Source organism: Oryx dammah, unplaced genomic scaffold, assembly GCF_014754425.2.
Source record: "Oryx dammah isolate SB20612 unplaced genomic scaffold, SCBI_Odam_1.1 HiC_scaffold_6, whole genome shotgun sequence".
Classification (NCBI taxonomy): Eukaryota; Metazoa; Chordata; class Mammalia; order Artiodactyla; family Bovidae; genus Oryx; species Oryx dammah.
Window position 1 is genome coordinate 16,036,538 of NW_024070190.1, and position 27,716 is coordinate 16,064,253.

General features: G+C 53.0%; 2 protein-coding genes across 2 annotated transcripts in view; one reads left to right on the plus strand and one right to left on the minus strand.

Moving 5' to 3' along the window:
* Positions 1 to 4,542, plus strand: part of ALOX5 (arachidonate 5-lipoxygenase) — a 49,755-nt gene extending 45,213 nt beyond the window's left edge. The window contains exons 10-14 of the mRNA XM_040242818.1: positions 1,245 to 1,423; positions 1,726 to 1,847; positions 2,199 to 2,299; positions 2,582 to 2,752; positions 3,853 to 4,542. Coding sequence (XP_040098752.1) covers positions 1,245 to 1,423; positions 1,726 to 1,847; positions 2,199 to 2,299; positions 2,582 to 2,752; positions 3,853 to 4,032 — 753 coding nt within the window. The 3' untranslated portion in view covers positions 4,033 to 4,542. The remainder of the gene's footprint in view (positions 1 to 1,244; positions 1,424 to 1,725; positions 1,848 to 2,198; positions 2,300 to 2,581; positions 2,753 to 3,852) is intronic.
* Positions 4,543 to 11,727: 7,185 nt separating this feature from the next.
* MARCHF8 (membrane associated ring-CH-type finger 8) overlaps positions 11,728 to 27,716 on the minus strand; it is a 33,913-nt gene continuing 17,924 nt past the window's right edge. Inside the window, exons 3-6 of the mRNA XM_040242819.1 lie at positions 20,630 to 20,712; positions 17,982 to 18,162; positions 15,939 to 16,086; positions 11,728 to 15,311 (exon numbers count right to left, since the gene is read on the minus strand). Of these exons, the coding sequence (XP_040098753.1) occupies positions 15,007 to 15,311; positions 15,939 to 16,086; positions 17,982 to 18,162; positions 20,630 to 20,712 (717 nt within the window). The 3' untranslated portion in view covers positions 11,728 to 15,006. The remainder of the gene's footprint in view (positions 15,312 to 15,938; positions 16,087 to 17,981; positions 18,163 to 20,629; positions 20,713 to 27,716) is intronic.

The window sequence follows — 27,716 nt, forward strand, 5'->3', positions numbered from 1 at the left end:
CTCCCTTCCAGGCCGTGGGTGCGCCCAGCCCACTGTCCCTTTCAGTGGGGACCCACCCACCCATCACGCCCTCTCAGGCAGTACCCCTTGCTGTGACCCCTCTGGAGACTCACTGAGCCTGGACCCTCCCACAGCCTTATCCCCAACCTTGCTCCTCGCACCTCCAGTTAGTAAGCCAGCCAGACCACCCAAGGGTCACCATTTGGGCGGAAAATGACAAAACTCATCTCAAGCCAGCTACAGCTGGAATGAGACTGCCATCTCACACACCTGGACACGTTCGGGCGCTTCAGCTCCTTGCTCCAAGTTCCTGTGGGCAACACTGGCCCGTGGCCAACGCTGGCCTGTGGCCTCCACCTCAGCACCTGGTGCTAGGCCCGAAGCCCCCAGGCGCCCCCTGCCCTCTAGGCTGCCTCATACATGGGGCCCGGGACTCAGTGTCCCCAGGGTACAAGCCCATTGGCTGGCACTCTGCCTCTCTTTGAACTGTGTGGGCCTCACTCTCCGAGACGGGCTCTGCAGAAAGGCTTCCCCCAGTGGGAGGGGACATCACAGCAAGCTCCAAGCTTCCGATCCCACACATGACATCATCTTCCATGCAAACAGAAAGTACCGGGGAGCAACTCTGTTGGTCCCGCTTGGGTCAAACGCCCACCATGGACCAGTGTCTGGCCCCAGCCCCCAAGTTCTCCTTGGAAGATTCTGTGCCCTGAGCACTCAGCCACGTGTTTACGCCTGCCTGCAAGCACGTGTACGGGCATCTCTGCAGCTAGGATGAGGAGCAGCAGCCCTCACTAGGCACACAAGAGGCACTCAGCAGAGTGGAGTGTGTCCTGGGGTCCAGTGTATGCCCCTGCCTTATGCTCAAAGATCAGGTCTCTGAGAGCAATGCTCGGCCCTGGGCAGCCTGTGCTCAGAACGAGGGCAGGCCTGGTCCAGGGGCTGCTCTGGCCTGGATTCCACTCTGCCTGCCGTCCTCACTGCACCACTCAGGTGGGGGCTCACCCCCCCTCCTGCATCTCAGCCCCTCATATTTGGGTCAGGGCGAGGCTCCTCCCCATAACCTCCTCCTGGGGCTGCCCTGGGCATGCTCCGCGTTGAATGTCCCTCCCACTCCACCTCACTGGACGTGGGTTCGCTCCGGTGGGCCAGGCCGTCTCCCTGCCCTCTCAGTTTCTCGCGCGGAGCTTTGGCGCTGGAGGAGCGGGCCTTGGCTTACAGCGCCTCCTCCCCTCCTGCTCAAGGCCAACGCCACCGGGGGCGGAGGGCACGTGCAGATGGTGCAGAGGGCTATGCAGGACCTGACCTACACTTCCCTGTGCTTCCCGGAGGCCATTAAGGCCCGGGGCATGGACAACGCGGAAGACATTCCCTACTACTTCTACCGGGACGACGGGCTCCTGGTGTGGGAGGCCATCAAGACGTGAGCTCCAGGGCTGGGGGGTCAGCCCTGGGCAGCGGGAGCTGAGGGGCTGCAGGAGGGGCGGGCAGGGCTCTGACAGTCCTGACGGGGTGCTGGACCGCTGACTCAGTGGGTGGAGGCCTGGCTCCAGGGTCAGGGCAACGATGGGGGAACGGGGCTGTGCCAGGTTGGGCGGGGGCTGGGGCGAGTGTGACCTGAATCCAGACATCAAGAAGTGACGGGCTCACGGATAGGGCAAGGGGCCAGTCCTGCAGACCCTGGCTGGTCACCCGCTCTTGGTTGGGCCGCCCCTCCTGAGCCAGGTTTGTGGCCGAGGTGGTGGACATCTACTATGAGGGCGACCAGGTGGTGGAGGAGGACCAGGAGCTTCAGGACTTCGTGAAGGACGTGTATATGTACGGCATGCGGGGCAAGAAGGCCTCAGGTGGGGACTGCTCTCCGCCCCGCGGGCTCTCCTCTCCCTCCCCTGCACCACTGAATGCCTCTGGGTGATGCTGGCCGCTGGCCTCCATCTTAGCAGCTGGTACTGAGCCCACAGCTCCCAGGGGACCCCTGCCCTTCAGTGTGTGCCATGGGGATGTCTCAGGGGCTTTCCAGAGCCAGGAGAGGAGGAAAAGCGACTGGAGCCCTGGGCCAAGCAGCCGTGCTCTGCCCATGCATCACGCTCATGCCCGGGCGCCCCCAGCACTGGTGTGTGCGGGTGGGAGTGGGTGTCTGCTGGCCGAGTGGCCCTCCCTGGGGTTGGGGCCTCAGCCAGCCCAGGGCTCTCCTTTAGGCTTCCCCAAGTCCATCAAGACCAAGGAGAAGCTGTGTGAGTACCTGACCGTGGTGATCTTCACGGCCTCAGCCCAGCATGCGGCGGTGAACTTCGGCCAGGTGGGCAAGGACAGGGCAAGCCCTCTGGGCGGGAGATGGCCAGGCCAGCTCGGCGGCTTGAGGGCCCTGGGTGGGCCGCCCCACCTCCTCCACAGGAGCAGGGGTGGAGGGGCGGAGGGGCCAGGAGTCTGGTGTCCCCAGGGGCCAGTGGAGTTGGGTTCTGTGCTGAGCACTGGAGGCCAGTGTGAGGGAGGGCCTTCCCTGGCCCTGCCGGAGTTGGAGGGGCGCTCGGGGAGGTGGCGCGGGTGGTAAAGGTGGGCGGGTCGGTGGCTGCCCCTGCAGTACGACTGGTGCTCCTGGATCCCCAACGCCCCCCCGACCATGCGGGCCCCGCCCCCGACGGCCAAGGGTGTGGTCACCATCGAGCAGATCGTGGACACGCTGCCCGACCGCGGCCGCTCCTGCTGGCATCTGGGTGCAGTGTGGGCACTAAGCCAGTTCCAGGACAACGAGGTGAGGCCGGCTTCAACCCCTTCCTCAGCCCCAGGGCTTTATGATCCAGGGCTCAGGCTGGACCCCTACCGGCCAGGAACCCTGCTTGCAAGGCTGGAGGGACCTGTGAGGTCCTCAGGCAGAGCCTGGATGGAGCTCAGAGTGGGGGTGGGGCAGGAGAGCAGGGGTCACTGCCCCACTGTGACGCTCCCCGCAAGGGCACACCCCCGCCATCCCCACTGTTGGCAAAGCTCTTCCATGTGGGTTTCTCCCTGGCGCCCCACAGGTGAGGGCTGAGTTTCCTGGGTACCTTTTGAGACATACTCATACAACCTGTTGAACCTAACTCCAAAGGCCCCAAGCCAGCTCTCAGACACCACTCCCTGGTGTTAGCTCAGTGCTGCTTAGAATGACTGGTTGGTTGAACTGGCCACAGACCCACCGGCATTTGTTGGCAGTGTGTTGCTTTGGGACCTCTGTGTTGGTCCCAAACATCTTCACATCAGCACATGTGTTCAACAGAACCAGTACTTTCCTTGTAGAGGAATTTCTTGGTCAAAGAATGCTGAGACTGGCCCTCCACAAACTGAATCCAACATCCCGTCAACAGTGCAGAACACTTCTCCCACCCTGCCCAGCCCTGGCTATGAGACTTTTCAATTTTAACATTCTCGGATTTCGTTTCTAAAAGATACACCTAGTTTCAATTTGAAGACATTTGTGTGAATGTGCAAATGGGCACACCACCCCAGCAGAGCCTGGCTGTGGCCGACCTGGGCTGCAGAGGTCAGACCGGCCCTGTGCCCCCGTGGCACTACCAGGCGGGAGTGCGCCTGGGGACTGGGCCACGTGCCCACCACAGCTGGGACCACCCCAGCCTCCATTCTGCCCGAGCCACTACCAGTCCTATAAGCTGCCCTGCAGCGGGGCATTGGTCTGTGAGGCCCCAGCCCAAGCGCATACCTGGGTGCTCTCAGCAGGTGGCAAGGGGTGGAGATGCGAGGAGCAGTCATGAGCCCAGGCCTTGACTCCCAAAGGCTGGGCTCTAGGGGTGGGACGCGTCCTGTCGGTCTGCGTCGCCTCATCACAGGTTGACCTGCCTCTGTCTGTCTGGGTCTCAGCTGTTCCTGGGCATGTACCCAGAGGAGCATTTCATCGAGAAGCCCGTAAAGGAGGCCATGGCCCGGTTCCGTAAGAACCTTGACTCCATCGTCAGCGTGATCGCCGAGCGCAACAAGAACAAGAAGCTGCCTTATTACTACTTGTCCCCAGACCGGATTCCCAATAGCGTGGCCATCTGAGCAGCCGCCTGAGCCCATCTCATTGCAGGACGCCAAGCTACTCGAGGCTGGGCTCGGCCCCCAGACTGCAGCCTGCCTGGTTGGGCAGGCTCCTGGGGCTGCCAAGCGGTGGGCCTTCGGATTCCTGGGAAGTGGCCTGTGGGACCCAGGCTCCTGGCTTCAAGCCAAACACTCCGCAGATTGGACCACAGTGTTGCTCAGCTTTGGAGCATGTTCCTGTTTGTTCCGCAATCTTCAGCAAATGCCATACTTTGATCAGTGTGTGTAAAGACTGCAGGGACCTTTCCGACACAGAACAGGACTGTGCCCCTTCCCGCCCTTACGCCCAGGTCAGCGCTTCACGGTAGGCAGCCCAGAAGAGCGACTCGACTAACGGATGTTCTTGCTGAGATGATCTGTTCTGTTTGTGCTTTAGTCCGATCTCTTGCATACAGTACGTATCCAGATAAAGTCTTGTTGAATGAATTAAGAACTGGTTGTCATAAAAATAAAGGAGTTTGCTCAAAACAAGTCTCCAACATGCTATGTTCCAATCACCCCAAACAGCTGACATCCCCTCCCCACACAAAAAAGCCATAATCTTTGTGATCCCATCTAGGCAAAAGCTGCCCCTGTTCCGTTTGGAGAAAAGGTTCTTTTCTCTCTTTGCCCACAAAGTTCCTACGCTTCTTTCAGAACACACTTCCTTCAGGACACTAACTATGTCTGTAGAAGGAGCCCCAGGACCAGGGCTCTCAGCTGACTAGATTTTATGGACCAGAAAAGTTTTGCAAGAAAAATCGGGAGGGACATTGTTACCAAGTTGTTGTTGCTATGAACCAACCAATCCACAAAATCACCCCCACCAGAGGGAGGGTCAAGAGGGAGGGACAGAGCATGCCAACGGCTGATCCATGCTGACGTTTGGGAGAGACCAACACAGTTCTGTAAAGCAATCATCCTTCAATTAAAAAATGAATTGAAAAATCACCCCCACCCACAGCTGCCGTCTACTCTCATCTCTGTTCTGCAACAGGGATTTAACAACAGAAAAGCAGGAGAATGAGGGAAACGGACAACAACCTACGCTGTCTTTTCCCATCTACCCCCTGGTCCCCCACAGTGGTGGCAGGCAACACAGTGAGGCCAGCTCCCCTCGGCCAAGACCCTGGCTTTGTGTGTCTTGAGTGAAAGGGTGGAAGCTGGACGAGGGAACCAAAGTGGAGCCCGGCTCGGCTCCCCGGACCACTGGACCTCCAGACACCTACTTCATGCAGAGGGGACCCTGAGAGGTCCCCGCAGAGCCTGGACTCTGCTTCTCTCATTTCGGCTCCCAGAAGCAGCTTGGCGAGGCAGGCCAGACGAGGCTTCTCTGACAGCTGAGGGGCCGAGGGAAGCTCTCAGCTCAGAACAGCAGGCTCATCCCTTCTTCCTGTTACTCCTGAACTAACCTCAGCTCTTTCCAGAACCAGCAACATAGCGGGACAACAGGTCGCTGGGGCACCTCTGAGGCTGGGAGAAGGGCAAGCCTGAGAAGAGGGCCGTCTGCACCCCCGTCACCAGGTGGGCTGTGCACCAACAGCCCCAGGGGCACCAGTCACACAGACCAAGGGCTGGCACGCTTTTTCCATACAGGGGCGTGTAAACATCGTAGGCGTTCCAGGACAAAGGATCTGACAGTGGACACAGCACGTCCACGAAGGGACAAGACTGTGTCTGTAAGTGTGTTTACCAAACAGGAGGCTGGTCAGCGAGCACCAGTGGCCTCCCCCTGACCTGGAGGACTGGAGGCTCCCCTAGCTGTGTGCCTCAACCCATCATTCTGTTAGGGGAAGCACACTGATTGAGACCGCCCGGCCAGGCACCACAGTAACCATTTGCTGAGTTGTTTTATGATAGGAGGTCCTGTTAAGGAATACGGAATAAGCCACCACCAACAGGAAGGGTTCTGGAAAGGTCTAAAGGAGACACTGCGTGTCTGTCCACTTCCCAGAATCCCTCTTGCTAGCACCCATCTTGGCTGAGGATGCGTGCACCACCAGGAAAGACCCTGAATTAGAATGATTGGTCAAAGACCACCCGGAAACTAATCCCATCATCATAAAACCCGAGACTGCGAGCCACACAGCAGAGCAGCTCTCCTGGGTTCCCTCACCCTACTGCTCTCCACCCGGGTGCCCTTTCCCAGTAAACTCTCTTGCTTTGTCAGCACGGGTCTCCTCGGACAATTCATTTCCGAGTGTTAGACAAGAGCCCAGTTTCGGGCCCGGAGGGGGTCCTCCTTCCTGCAACAATTCTGTGGCTCACATCGAAGGGCGAAGAGGTTTGGAGGTGGCCTTGTTTCAAAGCCTCGCTGCAACAAGACTTATTTGGTGTCTCTTCAGCCAAACTCACTAAAATTCATCGGGTCCCCAAAGAATCGAAGCCCCTCACGGGAAGCCCCCCCCCTCACATTCTTACGGATTTCTCTTCCAGCTTCAGGCTCCCAACATTCCCTCCCACAAACAGGTGAGCGCAAGTGAGCCCAGGCGGGCACTAGTCTCTGTCCCTCCTGCAAGAACACTCCTGAGCAGGCTCAGCTGTTCTGCAGCATCCTCTCCTCTAGGAGCTGCCACAGCTGCGCTCAGTTCCTGGGACCTCTTCTCCCAAGTCAGGCAAGGACACTAGCAAAGCACCCCCTGCCTGGGTCCCCAGTCTCCGGGCAGCCCTCTGTGGTGCTCTGAACTTGTGGGCCGATTCTCCTGGCTCACCCGCACAGTATGTTGGGGCAACCTTGGCCTCCCTCCTTTCATCTCGTGAGCACAGGTGAAGCCAGGCGCCCACCCTCAGCACTCCCAGCTCCAGGAGTGGTTTGCAGTCCCAAGACTGGATGATCAACCACACGGGCCTTATTCTCACTGTTACCCCCCCCAATTAGAGAGTAACAGGCAGGAAGGCCAGGGGGCTCCAAACGGAGGAAATAGGCTGCAAGTGTCAGACATTTTTTCTCTCTTAAGGGGCAGGAGGAAACAAATTCGTGTTGTATTTTTCCCCTTCTCTATACAAATTTAAAAAGAGGTTTCTCTTGAAACTCTGTTGCCATAACGACACCTGGCTCCACCGAACTTAACTTTTCTCAAACCTTGAGCTAAGATGCATTTTTCTCATGGAAATGTTTATCTTAAGCTATGTTAATGTACTATGCATTTACCCCAGACTCTGTCTTCCAGTCGGTTCTGCCTAAAGGCTCAGAACTAACTTGACAAACCACTATGTTAAACTCATACATTGCTCTCCTAATCTATGTTAACGAAGCTGCTGCTGCTAAGTCGCTTCAGTCGTGTCCGACTCTGCAACCCCATAGACAGCAGCCCACCAGGCTCCCCCGTCCCTGGGATTCTCCAGGCAAGAACACTGGCGTGGGGTGCCATTGCCTTCTCCGGTTAATGAAGCTATTTGTATGGAAATCTGCCTTTCCTCAGAGTCATGTCAATTGTTTTATGCCCCCCACCCGCCACCCATGACTGGCTGGCTGCGACAGACCACTCAGACCACTCCAAGAGGAACTACCCCTCGCCCGAGGTCAGGGGAAGAGCTACCCCACGTCCAAGGAGAGGTGGCTGCGCGGCGCAGGAGGGCCTAGAGGAGCTACTCCACGTCCAAGGTCAGGAGGGGTGGCTGTGAGGAGATACCCCTCGTCCAAGGTAAGGAGCAGCAGCTCCGCTTTGCTGGAGCAGCTGTGAAGAGATACCTCACGTCCAAGGTAAGAGAAACCCAAGTAAGACGGTAGGTGTTTCGAGAGGGCATCAGAGGGCAGACACACTGAAACCGTAATCACAGAAACCTAGTTAATCTAATCACACTAGGACCACAGCCTTGTCAATGAAACTAAGCCATGCCTGCGGGCAACCCAAGACGGGCGGGTCATGGAGAGGTCTGACAGAATGTGGTCCACTGGAGAAGGGAATGGCAAACCACTTCAGTATTCTTGCCTTGAGAACCCCATGAACAGTAGGAAAAGGCAAAAGGATAGGACACTGAAAGAGGAACTCCCCAGGTCAGTAGGTGCCCAATATGCTACTGGACATCAGTGGAGAAATAACTCCGAAAGAATGAAGGGATGGAGCCAAAGAAAAAACAACACCCAGTTGTGGATGTGACTGGTGATAGAAGCAAGATCCGATGCTGTAAAGAGCAATATTGCATAGGAACCTGGAAAGTCAGGTCCACGAATCAAGGCAGATTCGAAGTGGTCAAACAGGAGACGGCAAGAGTGAACGTCGACATTCCAGGAATCAGCGAACTAAAATGGACTGGAATGGGTGAATTTAACTCAGATGACCATTATATCTACTACTGTGGGCAGGAATCCCTTAGAAGAAATGGAGTAGCCATCATGGTCAACAAAAGAGTCCGAAATGCAGTACTTGGATGCAATCTCAAAAACAACAGAATGATCTCTGTTCATTTCCAAGGCAAACCATTCAATATCATGGTAATCCAAGTCTATGCCCCAACCAGTAATGCTGAAGAAGCTGAACGGTTCTATGAAGACCTACAAGACCTTTTAGAATTAACACCCCAAAAAGATGTCCTTTTCATTATAGGGGACTGGAATGCAAGAGTAGGAAGTCAAGAAACACCTGGAGTAACAGGCAAATTTGGCCTTGGAATGCAGAATGAAGCAGGGCAAAGACTAACAGAGTTTTGCCAAGAAAATGCACTGGTCATAGCAAACACCTTCTTCCAACAACACAAGAGAAGACTACACATGGACACCACCAGATGGTCAACACCGAAATCAGATTGATTATATTCTCTGCAGCCAAAGATGGAGAAGCTCTATACAGTCAGCAAAAACAAGACCGGGAGCTGACTGTGGCTCACATCATGAACTCCTTATTGCCAAATTCAGACTTAAATTGAAGAAAGTAGGGAAAACCGCTAGACCATTCAGGTATGACCTAAATCAAATCCCTTATGATTATACAGTGGAAGTGAGAAATAGATTTAAGGGACTAGATCTGATACACAGAGTGCCTGATGAACTATGGAATGAGGTTCGTGACATTGTACAGGAGACAGGGATCAAGACCATCCCCATGGAAAAGAAATGCAAAAAAGCAAAATGGCTGTCTGAGGAGGCCTTACAAATAGCTGTGAAAAGAAAAGTGAAAAACCAAGGAGAAAAGCAAAGAGATAAGCATCTGAAGGCAGAGTTCCAAAGAATAGCAAGGAGAGATACGAAAGCCTTCCTCAGCAATCAATGCAAAGAAATAGAGGAAAACAACAGAATGGGAAAGACTAGACATCTCTTCAAGAAAATTAGAGATACCAAGGGAACATTTCATGCAAAGATGCGCTCAATAAAGGACAGAAATGGTATGGACCTAACAGAAGCAGAAGATATTAAGAGGTGGCAAGAATACACAGAAGAACTGTACAAAAAGATCTTCATGACCCAGATAATCACGATGGTGTGATCACTCACCTAGAGCCAGACATCCTGGAATGTGAAGTCAAGTGGGCCTTAGAAAGCATCTCTACAAACAAAGCTAGTGGAGGTGATGGAATTCCAGTTGAGCTATTTCAAATCCTGAAAGATGCTGCTGTGAAAGTGCTGCACTCAATATGCCAGCAAATTTGGAAAACTCAGCAGTGGCCACAGGACTGGAAAAGGTCAGTTTTCATTCCAATCCCAAAGAAAGGCAATGCCAAAGAATGCTCAAACTACCGTACAATTGCACTCATCTCACACGGTAGTAAAGTAATTCTCAAAATTCTCCAAGCCAGGCTTCAGCAATACGTGAACCGTGAACTCCCTGATGTTCAAGCTGGATTTAGAAAAGGCAGAGGAACCAGAGATCAAATTGCCAACATCTGCTGGATCATGGAAAAAGCAAGAGAGTTCCAGAAAAACATCTATTTCTGCTTTATTGACTATGCCAAAGCCTTTAACTGTGTGGATCACAATAAACTGTGGAAAATTCTGAAAGAGATGGGAATACCAGACCACCTGACCTGCCTCTTGAGAAATCTGTATGCAGGTCAGGAAGCAACAGTTAGAACTGGACATGGAACAACAGACTGGTTCCAAATAGGAAAAGGAGTACGTCAAGGCTGTATATTGTCACCCTGCTTATTTAACTTATATGCAGAGTACATCATGAGAAACGCTGGACTGGAAGAAGCACAAGCTGGAATCAAGATTGCCAGGAGAAATATCAGTCACCTCAGATATGCAGATGACACCACCCTTATGGCAGAAAGTGAAGAGGAACTAAAAAGCCTCTTGATGAAAGTGAAAGAGGAGAGTGAAAAAGTTGGCTTCAAGCTCAACATGCCAAAAAACTATGGGATCTGGTCCCATTGCTTCTTGGGAAATAGACGGGGAAACAGTGGAAACAGTGTCAGACTTTTTTTTTTTTTTGGCTCCAAAATCATTGCAGATGGTGACTGCAGCCATGAAATTGAAAGACCCTTACTCCTTGGAAGGAAAGTTATGACCAACCTAGACTGCATATTCAAAAGCAGAGACATTACTTTGCCAACAAAGGTCTGTCTAGTCAAGGCTATGGTTTTTCCAGTGGTCATGTATGGATGTGAGAGTTGGACTGTGAAGAAAGCTGAGTGGCGAAGAATTGATGCTTTTGAAGTGTGGTGTTGGAGAAGACTCTTGAGCGTCCCTTGGACTGCAAGGAGATCCAACCAGTCCATTCTAAGGATCAGTCCTGGGTGTTCTTTGGAAGGACTGATGCTAAAGCTGAAACTCCAGTACTTTGGCCATCTCATGTGAAGAGTTGACTCATTGGAAAAGACTCTGATGCTGGGAGGGATTGGGGGCAGGAGGAGAAGGGGACGACCGAGGATGAGATGGCCGGATGGCATCACTGACTCGATGGACGCGAGTCTGAATGAACTCCGGGAGTTGGCGATGGACAGGGAGGCCTGGCGTGCTGTGATTCACGGGGTGGCAAAGATTTGGACACGACTGAGCAGCTGAGCTGAACTGAGCTGAAGACTCACCTGGTGCCTTCTCTGAGTTCTGAGACGTTTCCTTTCTCTAATTAGTAGACTGCTAGGGACTATGTAACATCCAGCTGAAGACTAGGAGGGGGGCACTCTTTCTGCCCCTTCTGATGCCTATGTCAGAAGCTTTCTCTCTTTTATACTTTAACAAAACTTTATTACACAAAATCTCTGTGCGATCAAGACTCGTCTCTGGCCCTGGATTGAATTTTTCTCCTCCAGAGGCAAAGAATCCTGGCATCTTTCATGGCTCAGCAACAACCTTTCACCAGGAGCCAGGAAGTACAGCTCGGCTCAGCTATGACCAGCAATCCTGCCAGCCCTGCCGCACTTCCTCACTCTGCTGGACTGCATCAGGCAATGATTTACGCCATGGACCACTTCAACGGTCATGGGGCCTTATGCACCCTGAACTCGAGTCTGGCTTTCCTCAGCACGGTGAGTCCAAGTACAGTCCGGATATTTGGAACACACACATTTGTGAGAATGACTTCAGCTTTCACTCCCATGCTCACACACTCTCCAGAACCCACTCCTCCCCACTGACCACCAGCGTCTGGGGGATCCAGCCTCCCTTACAGGGATAGACCGAAGCTGCATGATCTTCTCTGATACGGAAGCCAGAGGAACCCGGAAAGGGGATCAGACCAGTGGAGTGCCTGCCAATATTCCTAGCTTCCTGGCAGGAAAACACTTGCATAGCAAAGCTCCTTTTTAAAGAAATGCTTTATTGCTGCAATTAGACACTCCGTGTATAGTACAAACACCCCCACCCACCCTTACAGAGAATTATTCAAGCAGTAATACTGAGAAACAGTGAACATACACAGAATGATACAAAACTAGACATTTAGATAACTAGAAAGTTTCTAAGTTGAGAAAACCTTCAAGTGTGAAGTGCCTGTTAGAAACTCACACATGCCAGTGTAAATTTGGTCTTTATTAACAATCAGCGTCCTAGAAACACTGCATCTGAATAGGCCATGAGCTGCACAGTTCCGTTACTTTCAAAACAACGACAAACGCTTTTGTTTCCCTGTGTTTCAGTCTTTCCTTGGGCTAGAGACAGAAGCTGCAAACTTCAGATCAGATCCAAGAGGGAAAGGATCTCAAAAGTGTGTTTGTGTCAGGCCAAATCCACACCATCGTGGATCTTTATCCTGCGTGCCCTATCCTCCTCTGGCTCCAGGGCCGACCACCGGTCAGGGGGGAAGCTCTACACGAGGCTTTCGGACCCGCCCCACTGCCCGGGGCCTGTATTTCTGTAGCCAGCTTAGGGCATACCTGCAGGTTTTGAAAGTGGACCCATAAGATTGAAAAGAGTGGACTGAAGCAAAAAAAAAAAAAAAAAAAGCAAGAGACAGTGCAGGTCGGAGGATGAAGAGATCCTTTATAATTTTCAGTAAAAGTTTAAATTCAGCCACAAAAGTGCTTCAGTGGAACTAGTTTGAGGGGAAGCAGAGGCCGAGTCCGAGACAGCTGGCTGGCGACACCCCAGGCTGCTTCCCTCTGCCCCTCGCCTGGCCGTCAGATACCAGCCCTCCGGGCCCTGAGACCTGCAAGCTCACCCCACGTTTCTATAATTTGTTCAGTCAGGTGCAAAACGATGAAGAAACGGGGACTGACCAGCTGACACAGAGCAGCGCCCGGCAGATGCGGAGTCCCCACCAGGCGGCAGCGCAGCACGGCCTCGCCAGGGCCTCACACTCACGGCCGGTCCCTGCGGGCGCCGGTGGGGATCGGCGCGGGGACAAGCTGGGGGTCACAGGTGGTCACCAGACCTTGGGAGGACAGAAAAAGGCAGTGGGGTAAGCTGTGTGTGCCATCCCAGGAGAGAAAAGGAGGACACGGGGCTGACCATCCACGGGCAGAGGCCTTTAGGAGCTCGGCTGGAGGTGACGAGACAGTGTGAGCGCGCTTCCCGTGAGAGCCTGGCTGGGCTATGGGAGCAACGCAACAGTGCTGGTTATGAGGTCACCTCTGCCACAGGTGGGGCACCAGCCACACCAGCTGGGCGGCCCTGGGGCCATCCCCACCTGAGCACTCTCCTCTATCAGAAGTCGCCGTGCTCTTCAGGGACAGCACAAGGAGCTCCGCTGGGGGAGGAGAATGGTGCCCACTTGGAAATCCAGCATTCCCTGACCACTCACCTGCCGTCAAGAGGGACAAGGGGCCTTGCCTGGGCGGTTCCTAAAGGGCACCGGCAAGGCAGGCCTGGGAGGTGGCTGTCCTGAGCAGACTGCAGCCGTCTGGTGTCCCCAGGCTGGAGGGGGCGTAGGTAATTGCACTTTGGGGCACAGTGAGCACAGCCACACGCTGGATATGGCCCGGGGGACGGAGAGGACGAGCTGACCCATTTCCAGGGCTGGGCTATGGCTGGACAGCGCCTGCCAGGCCAGGGAAGCCATGGCAGGGCAAAGGAATCATCTTCTGTGTGCTTCCCGCTCTTAACAGGGTGGATGAACACCTGAGGCTCGGAGGATGGAGGGCAGGACCTCAGGGCTCCCACCCAAGACGCCCAGAGAGCTGCCTGGAGAGTGAGTGCCTGGGCACACTCATCTCACACTGCAGAACTCCAGGGGCTATTTTTCTGGAGTTGACTCTCTTTTGCCTGGTATGATGAAACTGATCTTTAAAAACAGAATTTTAAGCAGACGTTTTTAAAGGCACAAAGGCCATCTGATGGTAGTGATTTTGGATTTATGAAAGAGTGGGACAGGAGGTAATCCCTGACGACAGGATGGACTGAAAGCTGGGCCAGGGCTCCGTCCAGTTAAGGCGGCAAACAGGCAGGGCTGTGGCTGGCAGCGGGGCGCAGTGGGCCGGGGCAGTCTGCTGCGCGCTCCTGGCCCTCAGCCAGAGGCAGCCCATCTGCCTCTCTGCTCCGGGCATCGGCCCACGGAAGGCGCCAGGGGCAGGGGCCCCTGACAGCGCCTTCAGCCACACCCCAGCTGGGCGACACACGCCTGCTTCTTCAGTGTGAAGTTAGCCCAAACCGGAGCGCTCTGTCCGTAAAGGAATAGTTTTTAAATATTCCGATTTGTTCTGATACCTCAACTTCCTTTCATTTAGATCTCATGAACCCTTCTTCTTCAGGACTGACAAAAAAAAGAAACGTGTAGGGCAGCCCTATGACATGAAGACTTGTCATAAAACAGGCTTAAAACCACAGGAATTACGCTCGAACTGCCATTTACCATCCATTCATCCCACGGAATGTTATGAAAAATGCCTCCGACCTGTCTGTTCTGCTTTACAAGTCCCTTTTATGGACACAGAGTGGAAGTCACATTTCTTAGCATATATAAGGCAAAAAGGGTTTCAGATCTATTATAATGAGGAGGAGATAATCAGGGTCACGTAAGGAAGGTTCTAAATGGGACGTTCTTTCAAATGTCGATCCCACGCGACACACATATTACAAAATAAAGATTCTCTTTTTTAAAGTGCTTTGCTTCGCTTAGTGAATCACTCACCACCACGCACAGAGCACCACGGCCCGTCTGCTCGGGAACTGTCAGTGGCAGCCTTCCCGGGCCCTGTTTAGTGGTGGAGAAGCCTCTCCGCAAGGCTGGTCCTTCCCAGCAGTTCAGCTAGTGGGAGGAAGGTGGGGCCTGCCGGCCAGGAGGGGCGCGGCAGGGCTAGGCGCCACCTGCTCCTGGTCTCCCCTCAGCGCTGGCATCTTGCTCTCTCATCCTGCTCAAGACTATGAGCCAGAACCCAGCCAGCACCCCCTCACGGGGCCACAGGCTCGTCCACCCTCCCCTCCCGGAGACGTGCTGGCAGGAGCAGAGCCCAGCCGGGCACAGGTGACGTGAGGGTTTTCCAGGAGAGTCACTAAGGAGGGGTTAGAAAAAAGAGAAGCCATTAAAAATAGTCACCTGCCCAGTCTCTGCTATTAAAGGACAGAAGAAAATGTACACAGCTGGCAGTAAACAATTTCCTTCAGCGGTTCTCAGCTGTCCAGGAGCGCCAGCCTCCGCGCCATCAGACGCGAATGATCTCTGCTCCTGTGTCTTCAGGTTCCGTGCAACAAGAAGAGTTTGTATCGGAATGACAGACTCCACGTCCATCTTTATTTTCAAAGCTGGGCTCTGTTAGTGCAGATTTTTCAAAAATATCCCTTTTGCTTGTTTCTGGACAGTTCTGGACGTAGATTACTCTGTTATAAGCCTTGAGTCTCCTCCATAACTGTACGTACACTTTGCACTGAACATACATGAAAAGAAGCCCGCCGGTAAATCCAATGGCCACCACAACCAGCTTAGTCCAAAAGGGCCACTCCAGGATTCCTGGAAGGGAAAAAGCCCGATCAGCCTGTCAGTAGACCTTATCTAGGATGTGAAGTAAATAAAACACGGCTTCTGAGCCTGCCACAGCCGCAGACTCTTAACTCATCAAATCCAGTCTTGTTGGAGGAGGCATGGAAGAGCTCGTCCAGGCCCTTTCATCCTGCGCTTCCAGGGGGCATCTGTGGAATTCTCTCCATGATTTGATCTCTCCTGACTGGGTTGTTTTGCTTTTTTTTTAAAGAATTTTATTTTTTAATATGAACCATTTTTAAAGACTTTTTGTTGAGTTTGTTACAATACTGTTTCTACTTTACGTTTTGCTTCCTGGCCACAAGGCAGGTGGGATCTTAGCTCCCTGACCAGGGATCGAACCTGTGCCCCCTGCATTGGAAGGCAAAGTCTTAACCACTGGATTGCCAGCGAAATCCCCTGACTGGGTTATACAAAGCACCACCACAGCACAAGAAACATCCAAAAAGGACGTAGGGTGCGTCATAATGGATACCCCCTCCAGAAGACACTGGAGGTCAGACCTGGGAATCAACCTGGAGGAACACCCCCATCCTAAGATCCACCGCGCCACTCAGGATACCCTGGCTGGGCACACCTTTCGTTCTGACCACGTACCTGTTGCCTGCCCCTGCCTGATCTCCTCGGCGGTGCGGTCGATGAGCACATACAAGGACCAGACCACACAGGTGATGGCGATGACGTGGAAGGTCACGGAGCACATGATCTTTCTGCGCTCGCTGGATGTCATCTGCAGCTTCTCCCACTGGAAAGACAGCACACAGACGTGAGGCTCAGGCTCCCAGGCCTCAGGGGCTACAACGAGGTGAGAGCTCTGTGGATGGTAAGACTGGCTTCCCTCCCCGCTACCCCTCACCCAAACTAGATGAATTTCCCCAGACACTGAGTCATTCCCTTTAAACCATGTGGCTTCAACCAGGTACCAGGCTCTGGTATTCTGTCGACAGCCAACTTTCTATGCAATGAAGAGAAGCCGGGATCGAGATGATCTATGAATCACCACCAGCAATCCAATCCCCCTGGCTGCTTATTCCTGAAAGCAGGCATTCACTGGCTTGATAAAAACACTTTATGGTTTTGGTCCAGATGAAAACAGCATGTTGGGCCAAGACCCAGGGGGCACGTTTCTGTTTCAGTGAGCTGCTGGCCGGCGTGAGTGAGGGGAAGAAGGGGCGGATGATACCGTGGCACAGGAGCAGATGGGCAGGCGCTGCGGCGGGAAGGTGACGCGGGAGGTGCTCACTCTTTGGTCCTCTACTACTCTGGCAGCAACATCGTGAAATCGATGCTAAGAGCTCCTGGTACAAGCAGTCTGTCCCAGTCCCATCTCCTCTAGGAGCTCATTAATTTACTCCAAATAGCCAGATTTTCTTTTTCACTTACTGGTTTCCGAATCGGAAGAAAGCACGTAAAGGCAGAGAAAAGAACGAGCGTGAGCGCTGCACACGCCCCGCCAGCCGCAGCCACCGCCTCTCCAGGGGTTCAATGCAGGACATGCAGAGAGCAGGGCCTGGGGGACTACTTGCATTGGTCACAGTGCCGTAAGGCTCGCTTGAGGGATCAGGACAGAGTAAGGTACCTGGTGAATGACCAAGCTTTTGTGGGGAAAAGCGTTTTTCTTAAAGTAGGTTGGGCCTGCCTTCTCTAACATCTAGACTGCTTTCTGCTGCTGTGTGATCCCCTATCTTCACTCCCCTGATTTCTAAGATACACTCAGTTTCAGCCTTCGTCCTCCTCTGAAACGCTCGCCCACCTTTAGGTGGCTGCTTTCCTCTGGAGACACTGCGGCCCCTCCAGACTCCTTCACTTTCCCTCTCGGTCCGAGCGATCTTTTAAGCACTGCTTCAACACCAGACCGTCTACGGTGCTGCCCCACTCTGCGTCCCCGGCACTTCAGTCCGCAGCGACACTCCCTTCCCGGGATACCTGACCCGCGCTCTCCCCACGCAGTTAGCGTTTCTGGCACATCAAGGGCTACTACTTGATTATCTGATTCTCCCTGCAACTCACGCATTAAAGTTCTGAGATAAGAACAAGTCTTTTATTCTTCCAAACAAAACCTCTCCACATGCCGGAGACAGATAACGCAGCCAGTGTTTACACAGGAGGCGAATGCTGGGTGAGGCTCCTCTCAGAAACGGACGGGCATGAGGCCCGACGAGAGCTGTGCTCCGCGTAAGGCCCGTGGTTCCCTTCTTCCCCATCCGCCCCCGCCTCCCATCTAGCAAATCTTCGTATAAAGACACACTCACTGCAGGAGGCTGTGCTTCGTGCAGGAGAGGCACTGATCGCCACAATGTGCTCCCGATCAGAGGCAAGGCCTGGAGAGTTACTACACCTAAAGTCTAACGCTGACTAAGACAGCACAAGACGGTGTGTGGTCGAGCGCCACATGACTGAGACAGACAAGCAAGCAGTCTTAGTTTCAAGGAAAAAGAAAACACGATGACTGAACGATGGGAAAGAGCCTGTTCCTGCCAAGAGGGACGTGGAAATCAGCGCCGGTATCGCGGATGTACGCACTGGCCCCCACTTCCCACAGAAGTGCGCACACGCCAGCGGTGGCCCGCCCAGCCCCGGGTGCCTGCACGCAGGCGCGCATCTCTGCGGGCCGAGCCGCTCCCCGGGCCCTGCACGCACTTTTCTCAGCGGCTTCAGCCTGGTCTCCATGACGAACTCGTACTTGCAGAGCTCGCAGCAGCGCGCGTCGGAGCTCTTGATCCACCGCTGCAGGCAGGCCTGGTGCACGAAGCGCAGGCTCCCCGCGCAGCGGCAGGGCGTGATCAGAGGGCTCTCGTCATCGCCCTCGCAGTGGCAGATCCTGCGGGGGAAGGCAAGGCGGGCCTTACAAGGAGGGCCACAGGACAGGGAAGACGACGCTTCAGCGGAAGGTCGGTCCGCCCAAGGAAAACGTTCAGAAACGAACATCACAGACTGACTGTAGGCACGAAAACGTACGAACACAAAAGGAGATGGCTACCGCAAACTACAGCCTTCTAGCTTACCGCACCAGCATGGGAAGTCTGGATGGCATTTGGCATCAGAGAGGAAAAAGCGATATAAGAAATGGCAAGGTAGTCATTTTGGGTAAGACTTTAGAACTTCACTAGTAGGTGACTTTAAGGCAACGTGGAAGCATCTTCCAGAACTTATGACGTTAAAATAATCAGAGGTAAAATTCCTGTGTAAAACAAAACCAACACTCTACCTTTCAGAAATACCAGGAACTTGGAATGATGAACATTGCTTGTTAGCTATAATCACTGACCTCACCTTCACACACCACACTACATAGTCCCGTCCTCTATCAGCAAGTAAATAGAGAAACCACAGAGCTCCTCCTGGACCTGAAAAACCATTATAAGACACTGCCATTTCATTTCTTTTTCAGGACCACCCAGCAATGAGTGAGAAATTTAAATCGCTATTTCTAAGGGTGCATGCGACAGGATGCAGGCACTGACCTCAGGAAACTTAACAGACTTTTGAGAAACAGAAGGGCCTTTTCCAGCAGCTGGAGAGCAGGTAGGGGGACCTGGCCTAAAAGGAGCTGGGCTCTGGCCCAGGCCAGGCTCTCAGCTGTTTGTGTCTATGAGGGGACATCTGATCCAGCTGTTGAAAGAAATGATAATCGCTGATCCTGAGGAGGGGACACTGTGGAAAGGTTAGGATGGGGAAGGAGGCTAAGAGTGGCAACAAAAGGGAATTCTGAAAGCTTCTGGTGGCCTGACAAGGATGCTACACCCGGGAGGATCAAGGTGGGAAGCGGGTGAGGACCTGGGCAGAGGTGGCTGCATCCAAGTTAAAGAGAAGGAAGGAAGCAGCTGCTGGAGAGCAGCCCTTCCCCCTGCACGTGGTGCTGCAGGTGCAGGGGAAGCCAACACTCAACATCCAGGCCATCAAGCTGGAAGACGGAGGTACTATTCCTTCTTCCACTTTCTTTATGCAAACGCTACTTATTTTTGGTTGAGAAGAGTCAGCTTGGCCTTTAATATGTGTAGCTTCTTCATCTTTCACCATCTATGAGACTATCTTGGGGACTCATGTCATAGAAACTGGATTTTCAAATGATATCAATAATCTATTCTTCTGGAGAAAAACTATTAATCTGTAATTGTGTATAACTGCCTATACATTCTCCGGAAACTTCACATATTAAAGCAAGATGAGGCCGTGGAGCTACGGGGAGCAGAGGTGGCCAGGATGCTGGTTCTCGGCAAACCAACCTGCAGGCATCCCCTGCTGTGGACACAGGGGAGAGGCGGGGAGCCTTTTCAGAGGTGGGGGAAGGACAGTCCAGGTCGCTGTCCTTCTCCGCGGAGCAGAGGGGGGCCCACAGCACCCTGCTCTTCAGCTTTGCGGATGCGCTGTCCTCAAAGACGTCGTCATCCCCCATCTCATCAGAGTAGAAGCCGGCACTCCCGGCCAGCCTGCTGGAGGACTCGGCAGGCTGCAGGCTGGTGGCACGGCTCTCCAGCTCGTGGAAACGGCGCAGGCTGCTGCTGCTTGAGCCGCGCGAGAATGAGAGCAGGTACCGCAGCAGCCTCCGGCTTCGGGACAGGGCCTCGCCATCCGCCTTCTCGTCCAGAAGCAGGACATGCCTGCCCCCCTTGCTGGCTCCTGCCTCTGAGGCTGCTGAACGATTGGCAGAAAGGGATGAAGCACAAGAATGTTTGGAACTGCCCAGGGCTTTGCGGTTCAGCATTCTTCTTTCTCTCTGGTGGAACCTGTTGGTTCTGAGACATGGGTCCTGAGGGAGTACCAATTTCCCTTCAGAGCAGGTTCTCTCCACATAGTCAAAACTTTCCAGGGCATCCCGGGCGTTCTCACCCACATCGTTTAGGGATTTTGAGAACTTCAGAGTTCTTCTGGCTTTGGTATTCTTAGTAGGCTTCAAGGCCTGGACCCACTCTGAACCACAGGAATTTCTCTTGGATGCCTGCGCTGTGTCTTGACAGACAACTGTCACAGTGAGCCCCTGGGTCAGAGAGCTCTGGCACGGAGGAGCTTTCAAGACAACAGCAGACGGCACGGGACTGTGGTGACAACACTCAGAAAACACTGCACTGGAACTGCATGCAGAGAACAGTGGGATAAAAGCACAGAAAGTAAGAACAGTATTAAAAGAACAGACATCAATAGGAGAAAGAGACTCGCACGGTCACCTGGTGAGCACATGAAACCAGGCTGACTGTTCAGAGCAGAGGCACACGGAGAGTCAAGACTCTGCAGACATTAACGCGCGTCCCCGGGGTGCACACGAGCCACGGTGGCGTGCAGAGCGTTACCTGCAGATGTCCTGATTGGAGGGCGTGACCGAAGTGCGAGCGAAGGAGGACGCTGGAGCCGATGCCACCGAGGAGCCCCCAGCCTGCAACACATATCTCTGGTCAGTGTTTAGCAAGAGCCAGGGGACCACAACCACCACCTCCCAAACGGCACTGGGCCTGCTGCTGCCCACGGCTCAGTGAGCAGTGCTCCTGGCAGGGCCCTACGAGCCGAGGCAAGAACAGCACCAGCAGCACCCTTCTTTTCTCAGATGAAGGTAAAACTGTAGTCAAGAGTGTCTGAGAGCGTGGAGCAGCAGCAGCCACCTTGCATGGATTCAGCGGTCAGTCATCTCCCAAGCATCTCAACTTAAATTAGTTCATCCATAAGCCAAGACACCACAGGGACACACAAATACAACAGGGACGCGAGGCGCCTCCCCTGCCGGCCTTACTTCCCCCAGCCAGCACCCTCTGACCCTGTATCTGGGGTCATCCTTGTGGAGGTTGGCAGGACGCAACAGCCCTTCCCCCCTCACCACTTGGCAGTGGGCCCACGAGCCCCCAAGCCCCTGCCAGTGCTCCTTACACAGAGGGCAGACTCCCCAAACATGCCAAACTTAGAAAAGATCCGGGAGGGTGAGGAAATGCCACGGTGGAAAGAGAAGCAGAGGAGAGAAATAGGAACAGGGAGCACAGCTGAGCTGAGGCTGCAGGACTGCTGTTTAGGGCGTCCCCCAGCCTCCACTCCAGCCTCTGCGGGGCACTTGCGAGGCCTCACCAAGACTGACTCCTGAGCTTCCGCAGCCCCACAGCGCCAAGCGCGCTCTTCCCCACTCAGGACAGCTATTCTGAGGGAGCAGCTGCTCCGGGCAACCTCAGGGGCCACGCAGAGACAGCGCTGAGTCTGTTACCACGGGCAAGCCAGCATCTCCTCCCCACCCGCCCCAGGCCCTGTCCCTTGATTCTGGAAAGCCCCACTCCGGCCACCGTTCCCCAGCTGAGGCCAAGCCTCCACTCTTGCAAAGTGTCACCCCCGGGGCATACTTGCATCCTGGCCCTGCAGCTAAGGAACCCCTGCCTTGCAACACCAGCTCCCCAGTCTAGCGTGTGTACCAGCCTGGACAGAGCCAGAGAGAGCCGGCACTCTGCCTGAGGGGTTCACTGGAGAGGGACTCCTGTTCCTCAACATGGAGATGAAACAGCATCGTAAACCCAAGTCAACCTAATGAAACCTGATCCATGAAGTTATACGTTATCATGCCACGTGTATATGCTAAAATTATGTAGCATTACTCAACCATCACATCTTCTGAGTCACCAAAGAATCCACATTTATTTCCTAAAAGCATTTCTGGTCAAAGTTCTTAAGAATCTAACGTTTATTTGGAGCCAGAAAAATGACATCCCCCCAAATAATCTTGCACTATTTGGTTATGATTCTTTCTAAAACAAAAGTGGGGGGGCTCTCAACACTTTGCTACTACATTCCCATTGCATGAGCTACCCACTGCCCACACCCCACCTTCTCCTGTGCCCTCCTCCCAGACAGCTGTCACGGGCTCCTCTATTCTCCTGAAATGGGAACGGGAGCCTTTTCTGTTACATCACAGGGAGGCGGGCCACGGAGAGCCACACTAATGTCCCTAGCTCCTACAATCGGCCGGGTCTCTAATATTCAGTCCAACCCTACTCTGAGATGGACAGCCTCCTTGAACTTCTTGCTCCCTTCTTTAACCTGTGAGGGTGACCAGTTTTGTTCAGTATCTGTAGGTGGGGCCAAAAGCCGGTCACGGTGTAGAGCAGGAGCCTTCCCAAGCAGACCTGGGGGGAAGGGAGGACAGGAAGGTCAGTTTGCACTGTGCCCTCACACCTTCCTGGGCCCTCAGATCTCCTTCCTCGAGGCTGCTGGGTCAAGCTGAGTCGCTCGGACTGAGTCCCCACGTGAGGATCGGCCAGGTGCGTGCTCATCCAGACACAAGGCAGCATCGTGTTACCTCCTTCCCTGTTACATTCTGAGGACCGGCGCCTCATGAAACACACATGCTGTCTGTGTTCTGGAGAGAAGGCTAACCCTGTGAAAAGGAGAGTCGGGTCTCATCTGCAGAATGAGACGGTCCCAGGGTCAGTGTCCTTGAGAGGAGGCAGGGGTCAGATGGGAAGCTGAAATCAAGACAAACGTTCTCTCACTGCCATTCTGAACCTCGAGTCATTCACGTGAGAAAGGGACATCAGGGAAACAAGTCACACTGCCCAGGGCCTGAGGAGGGCAAGGCTTAGCAGCAGGACAGAAGAGCCTCAGAGAGCAGCAAAATCCTGCGCTGCAGAGGCGGCCAGACTGCCACACACTTGACATGGCCGCCCTCCCCGTGAGCCCCGTCTCAGGTGCGCCATGGGCTCCCACAGTTGTGTCTGCGCTTGCAGCGGCCCCGCGACCTGGCTCCGTCTGTTCAGCAAACAGGACCGGCTCCGGCGCCTCTATGTGCCCCTGCCCTCACTTCAGCCGAGACGCTCTCAGCAGCAACATCCAAGCCTCAACAAGCCTCCCACGAGCAGAGGCAAACTCTCCCTTCTTATTAGATAGGAGGTTATGGGAAAACTGTTGATTTACATACATACAAACCAACAAATGCCTTATCCTTCTCAAGAGCACGAAAATGAGCAAGAGGCACGGGGCCATCCAGCCCCATTCCTTCCATTACCAGCTAGAGAAGAGCACGTGGTGAAGGTCAGGACCAGGCCTCCTGCAGAATGGTCCCCAAGCACAGCGACAGCACCTTTCAAGAGCTCAACTTGTTGCTGGTACCAGGCTGAGTAAAATCTATCAACCTACCCACAAGGATTTAATGGCGACAACGAAATGAGAAAGACAGCTTCAAACACAGTTCCAGGGTCCAACCAGGGGGGTCTACGTAAGTCAAGAGGCTGCAGTCCCCTCTCAGAGGCTCAGCCTATAGCTCCCTAGCTCCTGCGGACAGCGACAGCGAGGGGGTGACATGTGGGAGCTTGTGGGGCCGCCGCTGCTGCTGCTGAGTCGCTTCAGTCGTGTCCAACTCTGTGTGAGCCCATAGACGGCGGCCCACCAGGCTCCTCCGTCCATGGGATTTCCCAGGCAAGAGGACTGGAGTGGGGTGCCATCGCCTTCTCCGGGTTGTGGGGCAGGGCTGGCTTAAGGGAGAAGGCGACTCGGCCCCACACAACACGGGGGAACATACCGTTCCCTCCTCGAGGGAGGATCAGGCCGCGCACGACTCTGCAGTTACTGACAAAGGTGTGGATGTGCAGAACGTGAAGCTTCAACTGTGCCGAGAACCTGAAGCCTCTGTTCCTGAAGCTCCTTGTCAGCTCTCAAACAAGAGACACTCCAGTCATGAAAAAGAATGTAAAGCAATCTCACTGCAAAAAAATTTTCATAAAAATCCCCCCTTTTTTTTAAGATGTTGTAATCAATTATGCCCAAACAGACTTCTGGATTCTGTTTAGGCCTAAATCCTGGTTGCTCTTACTTCTTAGGAATGACAAGTTTGTTTTGCTGTTCTCAAGTCACTTACTGGTGGCTTTTCTATCAACTCACTGTTCTAAATGATTTTATCAAGGCTGCCAAACACTTACAGCCAACAGAAAACTTTCCACATATCCCCGGTAGAAGCTGGCATGCCCCCTGCCGCCCCCCGCCCCGCCCTCTGTTTCCCTTTAAGAGGACGAACCGCCCCTGGGAGGCCCTGGGAGGGACGCGGCACCGGGCGCTGGAGAGGGCTTCCTTCCTGCGGGACGCCAGCTGTACCTTCCCTCCCCAACCTTCCCCACCTGCTTTTGCTTCACTTCCTTCCCTTGCTCCTTTCACCGCACCACTTTCCAACCTCCCTCTTGGCCACTTCCTCCTTCTTCTCTACTGCAAAACTCCACTGGGCCCTTTTTCATTTACCAGCAAAGCTATTTCTAATACATTTCGTGCTCTGCTAAAAGTGAATCTGTCCACCTGATTTTCATCACCAGGTGCAGGGCCACAGGAAATGGTCTGGTCGGGCCTGTCTGCTCTTTAAGCCAGGAAGAACCTGAGGAAGGACTGCAGAAGGAGGGCAAGACACAGAGGGCACGGGTTTCCAACAGATCTCACATTATAGCAAATCAAGAGATGACTTAATCAGAAACTGGGAAAGGAAATACAGATGGCTCTTACAACATAAGCAGGTGCTTAGCCTTTCTCACAACAAGAAACAAATTAAAGCTCACATGAGGAAGGCCTTCACCATTACAAGAGTCTTTAAAAAATCAAACACCCACGTTGGCAAAAGTATGAGCTAACAATCACTGTCACACATTGCCGGTGTGAAAGCAGCCTGGTAAACCTCCCAGCTAAGATGGCAATTTGGCAATTTCACTCAGAATTACAGACGCCTGTGCACCCCTCCCAGCAGCTCTGCTGTTAAGAATTTCCCTGTATACAGGTGCACGGAAAGGTCTGCACACAACTGGGAGCAAAGGGCTTGGACATGACCTCACTGTCTGTGGGCCTGGACATGACCTCACTGTCTGTGGGCTTGGCCATGACCTCACTGTCTGTGGGCCTGGACATGACCTCACTGTCTGTGGACTTGGACATGACCTCACTGTCTGTGGGCTTGGACATGACCTCACTGTCTGTGGACTTGGACATGACCTCACTGTCTGTGGGCTTGGACATGACCTCACTGTCTGTGGGCCTGGACATGAATGTCAACAGTAGTAGAGCAAGTCACTGCACTGCTGTATTTCTACCAAAAAAACAAAACCCCAAACACCAGAATGAATGTCGTGAGAGCCACGTATATTTCCTCCTTTAGAAGACTATGGCTAAATTAAGAAAGCATGCCACACCGTCAGCACAGAGCTTTCGGAAGTGACAAGCTCTGACAGCTGCCGAGAGAGGTGTTTCCTCTACAAGGATGGCACTTGCCACCTGCATCAGATTGTGATTAGCCTGTTAACAAGTTACTGCAAACCTAGTGGCTCAAACCCACAAATATGTCACCTGACCCACAGCGCGATGGGACCCTCTGCTCAGGCCCTCCCTTCTTCGCGGAGGCTCTGGGGAAGAACGCACTCCACATTCATTCAGGCTGCTGGCAGAAGGCAGCTCCCGGCAGCTTTAGGACTGAGGACCCATTTACTTCCTGGCTGTCAGCCAGGGGCTGCCTGCACTCCCCTTCCATCCTTGCCCATCTTCAAGCCCACTCCTGCTTCCAGTCTCTGCCCCCAGGCAGGGAAAGCTCTCTGCCTTTAAGAGTTCACATGATTCCTTTACAATGATCTTGTCAGCAATATCTCTCAACACACTGACAAGCTTTGGGCATCAGGGTGTGACATCTTGGGGCGGGGTGGGGGGTGGCACTTCAGAAACTCTGCTTGTGGGACCACCTTACCTTTACTTGATGCTCAGGAAGTTACTAAATGCTTCTGCCCTCCTGCCCTCAAAGCAGCAGATAGAGATCAGGTCCTTACTGCCACTCAGCAGGTCTGACTTCAAATAATAAAGCCAAATAGCATCTCACTTGGAGTTTAGACACTGCAATGTACAAACTGAGACAGCATTTCAGCAAACTTTCTGCTTAGCGCAGAAGGTTCTCTGTGAAAAGAAATGCTTCATTCTGAGAGATTCTTGATTTCTAAAAATAAACACCCAGTTGTATTCAACTTCCAAAATGATCTACAATTAAAGGACAGGCCGGTTCTGTGGCTGCTCTGATAAATACACGCTGACTCCTGACGAAGGGCTGTGCCAAGAATGAGCTTTCTCGACAGCAATTAATTAAAACTGACCATTAAAAAAAGTCAGTACAGAATATGTACAATATAGGATTCATGGAGGAGAGTGTGCTGAATTCTAAAATGATTTCCATTACAAGTGACTCTCAGTGTTGTCTAGTGAGCAGCACAAACACTGAACTCTCTTCTTTGGTGGCCTTTCAGGGCGGGTTGGAATTATGTGAGTAACAATATCTCCCCAGCATAACGAGGGGCCCATGTCACACAGCGCTGCTAGAGGGACAGCGACAGCTGAAGGGGCTCGATCACGGCCCAGCTCACAAAGCAAGCCTTTAAGCTCCTGTCGGGAAACTTGCAAATATAACTTGTTTTCAATAAATTGCATTGAAGGCAATAGTTTCTGAGCAAAGATGGATTCACATTCCCAGAAGCTCCAATTGTAACCGTATAAAGACCCCCAAAATCACCAGAGATCAAACTGCCAACATTTGTTGGATCATAGAAAAAGCAAGAGAGTTTCAGAAAAACATCTATTTCTGCTTTATTGACTATGCCAAAGCCTTTGACTGTGTGGATCACAACAAACTGGAAAAATCTTAAAGAGATGGGAATACCAGACCACCTGGCCTGCCTCCTGAGAAATCTGTATGCAGGTCAAGAAGCAACAGTTAGAACTGGACATGGAACAACAGACTGGTTCCATATTGGGAAAGGAATACATGAAGGCTGTATATTGTCACCCTGCTTATTTAACTTATATGCAGAGTACATCATGAGAAACACTGGGCTGGATGAAGCACAAGCTGGAATCAAGATTCCTGGGAGAAATATCAATAACATCAGATATGCAGATGACACCACCCTTATGGCAGAAAGTGAAGAAGAACTAAAGAGCCTCTTGATGAAGGTGAAAGAGGAGAGTGAAAATGTTGGCTTAAAACTCAACACTCAGAAAACTAAGATCATGGCATCCGGTCCCATCACTTAATGGCAAATAGATGGGGAAACAGTGGAAACAGTGACAGACTTTATTTTGGGGGGCTCCAAAATCACTGCAGATGGTGACTGCAGCCATGAAATTAAAAGACGCTTACTCCTTGGAAGAAATCTATGACCAACCTAGACAAGATATTAAAAAGCAGAGACATTACTTTGCCAACAAAGCTCCATCTAATTGAAGCTATGGTTTTTCCAGGAGTCATGTATGGATGTGAGAGTTGGACTATAAAGAAAGCTGAGCACCAAAGAATTGGTGCTTTTGAACTGTGGTGTTGGAGAAGACTCTTGAGAGTCCCTTGGACTGCAAAGAGATCCAACCAGTCCATCCTAAAGGAGATCAGCCCTGGGATTTCTTTGGAAGGAA